Source organism: Syngnathus leptorhynchus, chromosome 3 (assembly GCF_054491065.1).
Source record: "Syngnathus leptorhynchus isolate UIUO chromosome 3, UIUO_Slep, whole genome shotgun sequence".
Classification (NCBI taxonomy): Eukaryota; Metazoa; Chordata; class Actinopteri; order Syngnathiformes; family Syngnathidae; genus Syngnathus; species Syngnathus leptorhynchus.
Window position 1 is genome coordinate 17,553,108 of NC_141197.1, and position 10,919 is coordinate 17,564,026.

At 43.1% G+C, this 10,919-nt stretch overlaps 1 protein-coding gene across 2 annotated transcripts; it reads right to left on the bottom strand.

Moving 5' to 3' along the window:
- Positions 1-27: 27 nt before the first annotated feature.
- cplx3b (complexin 3b) lies at positions 28-10,919 on the bottom strand. 2 transcript variants are annotated; one of them, XM_085907799.1, is made up of 5 exons: positions 10,718-10,919; positions 6,366-6,517; positions 3,865-4,138; positions 1,817-1,904; positions 28-1,646 (listed from the first exon to the last, which is right to left on the bottom strand). In XM_085907799.1, the coding sequence occupies exons 3-5, from the start codon at positions 4,020-4,022 to the stop codon at positions 1,422-1,424; spliced, it is 471 nt and encodes a 156-aa protein (XP_085763925.1). In that variant the 5' UTR covers positions 4,023-4,138; positions 6,366-6,517; positions 10,718-10,919; the 3' UTR covers positions 28-1,421. The 2 variants fall into 2 exon arrangements, with proteins under 2 accessions (XP_085763925.1, XP_085763926.1); XM_085907800.1 differs by lacking the exon at positions 10,718-10,919 and adding an exon at positions 7,974-8,057.

Genomic DNA, 10,919 nt, shown 5'->3' on the forward strand with positions numbered 1-10,919 from the left:
AGACAGAATGACAGAAATATTAGATGAGAAAAACACAACACGCTTGTAGCAAGCAAGCAAGTCTCGTGGCTTATGGCTTCACTTTCCCCTCTATTATAATTATTATAACTGTCATTATTATTACAGCAATTATTTCCTTGGAGCAATATTCCCCCAAAAATTATTATTGCTACTTTTTCTTGTATATTTCATAATGAACATTAACTAATCAATCACCATCATCACGTGACAAGAACCACAGCAATGAGGATTTCCCTAGCGTCCATTCATCTATTTGCTGGACAAAGATAGAGACACACCCACACAAAAAAAAGTGTGCTCTGTTAAATTTGGAACATTTCTACCCACGCTGCCCCCTTAATGAAACCAGATGACATTTATTTCAAAACACACGCACGCGCACAAATGCCAAAAATGCAATTTAGCAAAATAAAGCAACGTAGGTTATTGAGGTGGGTGCCACTTTTACAATAAGGGTGTCATCAAAGATGATTCATATCATTATAGTAAGAATTTATAAACATAAGGTTAGGCTAGGCTTCATTTATGGGCTAGGGTTAACATTGTGAGTCCATATTGAAGTCATTATGAACACATGAATGAGTGTACCCGTATTGTAAAGTGGCCCAAAGAAGCGTAAATTGCCATCGCTACACAAAACGTCCACGAACAACAACACCATAATTCTCTCCTGACTCCTCTGAAAACGACACCGCGAGGTCGCGGCCTTAGCATTAGCGCTAACAAGGTTCACGAGGACACCACTCGACACGACGACAGCTAATCCACTGGTACGAAACGGCACCATACGACGAGCTCAGCGCGTACACACAACAAAAGTATCGGCGTTATGAGGACACAAATATTCGGATTTTGGCCTCTAAAAAGCATTTATTATTTGTACCTTTCTAGCAGCTTTTTATATACGTATTTGTAGCAAGTACTTCGATCAATGTGCAGCACGAAAACAGGCTTTGCTTTCGAAAAAAGTCGGAGAGCTACGTCTCGTGTATTGCGCGCGGTAACGTCTCTAAAGTGACACATGGCTTATTTGCTCGAACGTCATTGGTTAAAAGAAAACAATAAAAAGGCCCATGATTGATAAAAGTAGCTTCCGGGTGAAATGTTGAATCATTTAGTTAAAAAATGCCAAGAAAATATCAAACGTCAAAGAATTTTCAACAAAATGTTTTCTATTGAATAAGTCGGATTTGTTTTTAGCATTATTGTAATTTACGCGGAGCTGCCAATGTGGAGTAAACCTTTTTTGACAGGCAAAAAAATGCCAAAGCTAAATGCCTGTCAAAAGATGTTTAGCAGCAGCTCCGAGCTTCCGTAATGAATCATTTGAACAAACACTTGCACAACTACTCCCTCCTACCCAGAAGCTCGACCTTGGGCAGATCTCAACTTCCCTGACATCACATGAGACTGCAGTTTTCCGTCTGCTTCTTGAGGTCCTCCAGCGTCGCCTGGGCCTTGTCCTTGAGCTGGTCCATGTCGACGTTCTGTAGATTGGACAGCTGACCCAGCACAGACTGCTTGTGCGCTTCCTCCTGGCCGTCCTCGGCGATCATCTTGGCCAGCTCGGTGGGTAGGACCACGTCGTCGCCCGCCTGCTGGATCTGGGTCTCGTCCAGCTCGTTCTGATTTGGCAAAAATATTCAAATTGACAATTTGGATGCGTGTTTTCATAAAACCTCAGTTTAAAGTCTTGCGTGTAGCTAGTTGACGTATGTTGTAAACTTTACGTGAAGGACAATATGAATGTAATGTGAACATTGAATATGTATGTTTTGTAAAAACTTCGGATTACCTTTGGTAGTCTGTACTTGTCTCGAAAATGACTCCTCACTGTGGCTCGCTCGGCTTTCTTCTGGGCAAAATTGGCCTCTCGTTCTTGTCTGCAATACAGCAATCCCAAATTTTGTGAATTTGTTTGAAATGGAGAGAGGATTTTTTTTTTTAAAGGTCATATTGTGTTTTGTTGATTATTGTACACTTTTGAAATAAAACAACATTAATTCGGTTCCATTTTGTCAAAAATAGTTGGTCCAAGATGCGACTTTAGAAGAAAACAATTCTTATTTAGCAATATGAGCTATCAATAATAACATTTTATCGACGATAAATTAGCATTTGGAGTGGTTTCCTACACCAGAGGGCGCTATTCTCCCGAATCCAAAGCTTGTTGAGGCCTTCACGCCCCAGTTGGCTTCAAGTCATCCCCCATCACAATTGCTTAATTTGTTGAGAGGCCTGAGACACACAAGTCAACAAAGCTGACATAATGTCGACCAGATGTGGCGTGTGAGCTCACAAATAGAATATGGAGACCGCAAACACACACACACACACACACACACACACACACACACACACACACACTCCGAGCCTGTGAGGATCACATCCTCTGAAGGCGATGCACCCAATGTGTCAGCGCAAGGTCGTTTTTTTTTTTTTTTTTAACATTATCCTCGAGATATGCTGTCATGTTAGGCCCAAGCGGGCAAAACACCAAATCCAGAGTCACCATCAGTCTTGTCAAGGATATCACGTGACATCGGGCGGGTTAGTGGCCTCTCGGGCGCCCTGAAGTAGATAACGTGTCTTCACGGAATCGCTAAACACGTTTTCTTCGCCTCGGGTTAATAGTTATTCTGCTGAAAGGTCACGTGACAGCGGCCTGAGTGAGCGTGTCGAATTTTTGTAAACATGAAATATACTTAAATGTAGGGTTGGCAATTGTATTTTGCTCCACTTGAAAATTGGACTCGTGATCCAAATGATAGCCAGTCAAAATGAAATGAATGATTGTCAATTTGCTAAAAATGTTTTTGCAATTTTTAAGTGACTCAAACGTGACCTTCTTTGGTTTGAATGTTAAGGCACATGATACGGGACGTGAAAAGCGACATCAGCAATCAATAACCACACAACTCGAATTCCCAGATGACCTTGCGCTCGGTGACCTCTAGCATGCCGTGCTATCTATAGATGTCTATATGATACATACATTCATGCAAATCATTTGAACACATAATAATACATATAATGGGCCACGTCTGATTTTGACTGATGTTACCCTTCTTCACTTTTTTTTTTGTGTGTTACATGCTTCACGAATTGTTTTGGGATAGTTTTTGACAATATTCAAAGGGAAGTTTCATACACATTTTAGAATCATCTTTTTTTTCATATTAAATACGTATATTGTGACTCATTAAAACAGTCTTACTCACTTTGGCATTCTTTTAATGACGTTTTTTTTTTCTTTACCCCTTTGCTCATTTTGATCATTTTGAAATGGTCCGCTTTTACTTAACCTCAATGTTTCAAAAATGTCTCTTTGTTACTCATCATACCCCCATGCTCATTTTGTATCTTTGTAAAGTTAGTTTTAAACTTATGTAGTCATTTTTTTTGGTAGCCTTTGAGCATTGTAATCACCCCCCCCCCCCCCCAACACATACACATTAATTTCTCGAAATGTGCCAAATGATGTAGAGCGCATTTTCCCAAATGACCTTGGGCATGGTGTCCTCAAGCATCCCTACACAACACATTAGATTACGTCTCATTTCCATACTTGTTCGTTTACCCAATAGGGCAGCCATTTTACACGTCCTTATTTAGACCATGCTTCGTGCATGCGCGCAGATTATCCACGTGCACGAATCCTTGTCAAAAAAAAAAGAAGCGTGTGCATGCAACGAAACCTGACGCAAATATGTTTTCCAATGCATCCATCCGCGTGTGCGCCTGGCTCGGGTGCGTAAAAGACGCACGTCTCTTCTTCGTCTTTTTTACGCACGCATTTCACCCCTTGAGTCACCCGTCTTTTTTTTTTGTCTGTCGACTTACTTCTCCTCCTCTAACTGTTGCTGGTACTGCTCGAACTCCTCCTGGGTCATCCCCTGCGCAGCCGCGTCCGTCTTCTCCCCTTCAGGTTTCTCCTCCGTCAAACCACCCGTCAAGTTCTTCAGCTGTCCCCCCACCACGTGCTTGACCATAAAAGCCATCTCTCAATTAGAATCTTTTTTTCGGGGGGGGAAAGTGAAGAAAGCGGGCTCCGTGATGGAGGCTGGCGTCTTGCGTGGAATCCACCCGAGAAAGATGCGCGTAAAAAACAAAAACACTGTGGTTGCAGGGAGAGAGAGGGGGGGGGGGTGGAAAGTGAGCAGAAATGATTCCCCGCTGAATGGCGCGTGCAATCAGATCGGAGGAAGAGGAGGAGGAGGAGGAAGAAGAGGAGGCGGATGCTGACGAGCCGGGCGCATATGAGTCAACAAGTTTGGCGCGCAACTCTACCAATGGCGTGTGGCTGGCTACCCTCCCTCCTGCAAAGCACCGGGTGCGGCACACTCCCGATCGACACCGGACACAACGTGGGTCAAGCTTTTTTTTTTTTTCTCGCCATCTATAGCATTTACTCATTTTTTAGCGCCCCCTGCTTTTTTTCCCCCCATTAATTAATTTGGGGCAATTAGGGGCAAAGTTTTTGTTTTCTTGTACACACTGGGCATACAAATATGAAGTACATTCCAGAAGGCGATCATGTAACATCCAAGAAGTTTGACAGGCAGTCGACAAGGATGATCCTCGTAGCGGCATCGGCGTGACACTGTCTGGCCTACTTTCCTTCAGTCGACTCGGAATACGTCTGGCTTAGATACACTCCAAATATATCGTCATTATACAATCAATCAGCAAAGGCTGATTAAATCTGTTTGACATTAAATACAATCATGAAGTGAAGTACACAAGGAGTGACTTCAAATATCTTGGATCATCCAAAAAATCCCATAGCGTCTCCGTGCTACTTTCAAAATGGAGTCCAATTGGATTTTTTTTTCTTTGACCGCAAACTTTCACAGGACCATAAAGTTTTTGGGCAGCTATTGACCTTAAGTGGAGTGTATGAAACAGTACATGACACAAATATCTGGAGATGAAACTAGATTTGAAGACACTGAGTGTCGTGTTGGTCCAGTTGGGTGTACGGAAGCAGCTGCGTTTGTCAAAAGCGTGCAAAAGGCGCGGCAATGGCGGCTGGCTGGCGATGGCGGCGTAACGAAAGGCTCCCGGATGAGTGCAGAAACAACATTACTCCCAGAATCTAAAAATAGATGCGTGTCAAGGCCCCCGCAGCCTCCTGCTCCGCTTTAGTCGTCTTTTTACCGCCTGCTCTCCCCCTTTGACTGACGTCTGTGTTGCATGCTGATCATTGGCATGACTCGCCAAGGGCAAAACCACAGCAGGTCTTTGGGATGATGTCATCAAAAACAGTCCTCACATCAAATGTCATCATCGTCATCAAAATCAAATTCCATCTATGCATTAAAATAGCATCATTGATGCCGCTAATGGATGCCATTTTGGAATGTCTTGGATCAAATACCATTATGGCTTACATCCAAAATCTGAAAGGCAATGTTGTTGTTTTTTTTGGAAAAGGTAAAGCTACATTTTAACATTTATTCAAGTTTTTGAAAAACATGAATATTCCTACTTGTGTTTGAGAATATCTCCACACTTTATTATTATTATTAATTATAATAAAATTATTGTTATTATAATAAATAATAAGAATACTATTAATTATAATATTTCTTTTTTTAATTATGGTTCCTCATAGTTAGCAAAATGGCTGACTTCCTGTTCAATTTCAACACCGCTGGTCATTTTGTATGCCGATGATAGGGTGGTAATAACGGGGGTGGTTTTACCAAAATCCTTTTTAGCCGATCACTTTACACGAGCTGCTTGGATTAAGAGCATGCGTGGGTTTGACTACATCATCATCCTTATTGTCCTCATCATCTTCTTCTTCACACTCGGTCCAGGACTTTTGTTTTAGCAAACAAGGGAGGAGACTCACAAACAACACCCGCCAGCCCAAAACGACATTAAAGGGCTTCAAAATGATGCAAAAAAAATAATAATCATTGGAATATTTAGTGAACACAGTAAGATAGAAAATGATTATTAGAAAATATTGTAAGATGCTCGAAAGTGAAAGTGTCCTGGTTGGTTTACTACTAAAGTAGCTAATCCGGGGTTGCCGTGGTAACATTGAAAGGAGCCAGTGCGTCATCAAGATGATTTTTGAAGCTATTCAAATATCTCGCTTTAACCCTCAAAATGATGACGACAAGCAGCATTTTATTTTGTTTGTACGGACTCCGGGGAAATCAAACCCCCCCCCCAAAAAAGTCAGATGCGGTGTTCCTACTTCCAAGCCAGCGCCTTTAAACAAAGTGCGAAGAGAAGCATCTCGATTTTAGAAGACGTGTGAAAGAGCAATCAGTGAGTTTGTCAAGTCTGTGGAAACAGGGACAGAAGAAAAAAAAAAATACACTCACAGGATGAAGCGAGCTGGAGCAGCTGCCGCTCTTGATGCCATCCACACACTCCACCAATCAGGCTTGTATTGATGGCGAGAAGCTTCAAAAAGCCTCATTAGGAAACATTGTGCGGGCCATTTTCTTTTTGTGTGAGTCTCACTTTAGACTGGCTGGAATGACAGCGACATAGAGACACTTCATTAGGTACACCTGAACTGACATACAAATTAAAATAAAATAAATAAATAAATAAATAAATAAAAAAAATATAAATAAACAAATAAAATTTAAACTAAATAAAAGTGACCGAGTTATGAACTGTAATAAATCCCTCATGACAGCAATAAGTAATGCACTGAAAGGATAGCAGAATGTGTGTTTTCGAATGCAATAAACACACACCAACATACACACACATCCACACATGCAATGTATTTTTTTACACACGGCCCTTCACTATATATGTAAAGATTAAAGATTATTTAATCCGCTTCAAGATTAGCATGTTAGCACGCTGCTGGAGGCTAACAAGCTATGAGAAGCCCTGCAGGCTTTAAAGATCAACAGCTAAAGTATTACAGATGTGTGTGTGTGTGTGTGTGTGTGTTCATCTTCATTCCTGCATCTCTCTTTACGTTCCATTTTATGTGATCCATCCTCCACAGCAGCCTTCCATCTTTCTCTCCCTCATCCCTCCACTTCCTTTATCCCCGTGCACTCGTCCATCTTCTCTCCATCCTTCCTTTTATTTGCTCACCCCTTCATCCTCCTATTCAGCCATCCTTCATCATCGCGCACTCCTCCTTCCTTGCCACTTCCTGTCACACGTGTTCTTTCTACCCTGTCATCAATCCCCCCCCCCCTTCCTTCCTCATCCCTCCAGCTCTCTCCATCATCTCACGTTTCGTTCGTCACTCCATCTCTTCAACATCCTCCATCTGAGGAACATCCATTCATCCATCTATTCCCCCATCCGTTCTTTTTTTTTTTACTCCTTTCTGCTGACCTCAGCCAACATCTCTCATCCCATGATTTCCATCCCTTTCTCCGTGTCACATATGGCGTGTATCCCGAGGGCAGCTTTGGAGAAAATGTGACGTCACTGGCTAAGCTTAGATGGAATTAGCTGAGCGTAAAAATTCCCCTTTGTATGACACCATGCAAACAACCTGCTAGTTGGAATGCGATGAAGATGTGAAGCAACTAGCAAACATCTTTACATTGCTTCTATGGGATTACATGGTTCAGGTGTACCTAATGTTGTGTCCGGTTAATTATAAAACGCGTAAATGTATTTTGTGCTTACTCATCATAAGTAAATGGCAACCCTACTTGCTTGATTGTTTGCCCTGCGGCTAAACAAGAGGTCAATCTTATATCTGTGGCTAACGTTAGCGTCAATGTTTTAGCCACAGTGGCTAGTTAATGAGCCAGTGACGCTAACAAACACGAATATGCTCTTCATGAAGTCGAAACCACAACTTTGAAAGCCAAGCGTAAAACCTGAACCCAAGTTTAAAACAGCTTCTCGACCTTTTTTTTGTGTTTGCGAGCCAATCAAGCGGCGCTGACCTGTGCGCTAACGCAGCGGCGGCGGCGGCGGCCTCATTAGACGTTTATAATGACCTGAAATTTCCCACGATGCATCACTTCATATTCTCTCAATACATCTTGTCATCTGTTTTTCCAGCTGGGAGCTGCGCCTCCAACCCAAACGCTCCATCTGTGTCTGCTTCAGTTATGAGCACACAACACACAAGCAAACACACACACACTCACACACACACTCACACAAACACCTCCACCGCTTTGGGCGCATCTCGCCACATGCGCAGGCAGCGTTGCATAAGTCTGACCTCCACTCCCAAAAACAACACACCCCGCTTTGACGAGACCTTGATGGCCAAACGCCGTGGCCGTCACCTCACGCGACTCGCATGCCCGTGTGTCAGGTCACCACCAGCATAGATGGCTAACGAGGTGTTCAGGTTTCAACCAAGAGTTTGGGTTTCGAATTAGGGTTGAAGGCCTGTGTTGGGGTTTCAAATTTTGGTCTGAGGCCTTGGTTGAGCCCAGTTAGAAGTCAATAGCCTACCCTAACTCGAATTTGAAACCCTACAAAATGGATGCCTGGGATGATTATTTAATTTATTTATTTATTTAAATTTGGGGCGGGGCAAGGATGATCCGATATTTTTAAATTTATTTAATTCTGGGGTTGGGCAAACGAAGGGTTCGGGTAAATCGGAAATTAGCGATTCAATCAAGTTTGAATGTTTCAAATGATGGTACGTCTATTCTGGGTGTTTGGTGTTTATTGGAAGCAAACATTGTGTACCTCACAAAGCTTACATAAGACTGAATGTTTTGGTGAATGTCTCCAGTCGACCTCACGCAGCCCCCTCCGTCCAACACGACTACCGACGAAATCCGCTGAAAATGTCTCATAATGCTCGGATGAATCCAGCCTTTGCCTCCCCCAAGGCAAAACTGTGTCATCTTCATCGCTGCTGGAGTCCTGGCGCTACCAACGCTCCCCCCCCCCCAACTCGCAGAGCCTTCTTTGGCTCACCGAATTCAATTAAGTTGGCTCAATCGGAACGTCTCGACGTTTCGTCTCGGCTGAGGGCGAAGGTGAGCCGAGCTGGCCGCCCGTCAAAACCTCCCCAGGCCGGACGGGATGTTGAACTGAATCGACGAGATGATGTAACGATGAGCGCTACTTCCCCCCGTGATAACAAAATGGCGGCTCGTCAAGCTTCTTCCCGACGAAACTGAGTGTGATGTTCATTTTTGCAATGAACATCACACAATGGCCGCCGTCTGCTGTGATTGACAGGTGTGTGGGGGGGGGGGCTTTCACAGTCTATTATCACATTAAATCTCTGACGAGATGTCTCCGACAGCAGTTTCCTCTGAGTCGAAAATACAAACGTCATTATTTTTCGGACTCTCGTGACTCACGTTTGACTGATTCAGAAGTAAGCGTACGTATGATCCGAAGCATCGTTGGGTGCAACGTGGACGGAACGGCGGAGGTCGCGTGACGCAAAGAACTCTTCGGGGCTTCACAGACAACGAGAAAAAAGCTGCGTGTCGCCGCTTACGTCAAACACTTTGACTGTACTGAGGTCACATAAGCTGCCATGCACAAAACACCCACGCTGCCATTTATTAAGCGTATGAATGAAAAGAAATGAATGCTAATTAGCAGCCATTACATAATAACACAACCATAAACAGCTGAAGCTGTGGGGGAAAAAAAAAATTATAAATATATTATTTTTAAGAAATACAGAATATAGAAAAATAGAAAAAAAAATGAACCAAAAATATTCAGTGCAATATATTTTTAGTCTTTGTTAAAATTGTCGATGATGTTCTCATGATATCGTGCAGGTGTGCCTAATGAAGTGCCCGCCGAGCATTCCGCCCCCACCGAAGTAATGAGGACAAGCATTTTGCCAAATTAATCACGCCATTACGCAACAAAAGCCGAGTGCAGGGAGCGCAACAAAAACACAATGCTAATAGCTGCTTTTCTCACTCAAGCGTCAACATCCGCAGATAAAAAAAAACAACCAAATTGGGATACACGAGGCAAAAGATCATTGAAGCATTGATCCGTTAAAGGGTCAACCGGAAAAAGGTGAAAGGTTTGACCTCTGGCTTAGGTGTGTATGCTAACAAGCTAGCACATGTCGTGATGAACGAGAGCTCGGAGATGAAGATTTGCTGCTAAGGTTTTCAAAAACATCAAATAATAGAAACATTCATTACAAAGAACATTAGAAAGGCACATTCCTCGCATGACATCCTTTTTTTTTTTTTTAAATTAGCGCCGCTGAGCGCTTATCTGGGTCTCCCTCTGTCCCTCGGTGCCCCGCCGCCGGGGCCACAACGTTTATATTCACTTCTGCCCCATTGGTGCGCAGAACCGCCGAGTCGGGACAAATGTCCAGAGGTCGGTCTGGATGAACCTCCGTTCGAGGAATATGCTTTTATTTCCCAAGCTGGATGTCCATTTCCAGATTTTAAAATTCTGCGAATCCCCTTTGGGAAATTCTCTTCACACTTCACGCTGTATTTACACCATGTTGCATGAATTACACAGTCGCACACGTGAACAGATGAGATGGTGGATAAATCCAAACATACGGTCGCCATTTTGTTGTTGTCATATCTCTGTCGTTAAAAAATAAATAAATGGCATTTAAGTTTACGTAGAGGGCGAGAGAGAGGCAACAAAGGAAGTTCAAAACAACAAGCAACATTAATGTAGGTTTTGTGACAAGTGGTTGAGTGTGCACTTTTTTTTTTTTTAATCTGCAGTCTTGGCGACATTTCATGAAGCCTTCAACATTACTCACGCTCGGCCGCCGCTCCTCATGTGTCACAAGCGTTTACGTGACGTCCTCCTCGGGCCCCTCGCCGAGTCATCCGCGCCGAGGCGGGTTCACTTGGGAAAAAAAAAGAGGACGAATTCACTTTGGTCACGAAATAGCATTCTTATGGATACACCAGCTTGTATTCATACATCTTGAGATACATGTTTTTAGCCCAGACGTCTAA

Coding starts and splice junctions, on each gene's coding strand:
- cplx3b (XM_085907799.1), bottom strand. CDS start 4,022: ATGGCTTTTATGGTCAAGCACGTGGTGGGGGGACAGCTGAAGAACTTG. Junction 1,905..3,864: donor CAACAGTTAGAGGAGGAGAA/GTAAGTCGACAG, acceptor GCTGTATTGCAG/ACAAGAACGAGAGGCCAATT. Junction 1,647..1,816: donor ACAAGTACAGACTACCAAAG/GTAATCCGAAGT, acceptor TTGCCAAATCAG/AACGAGCTGGACGAGACCCA.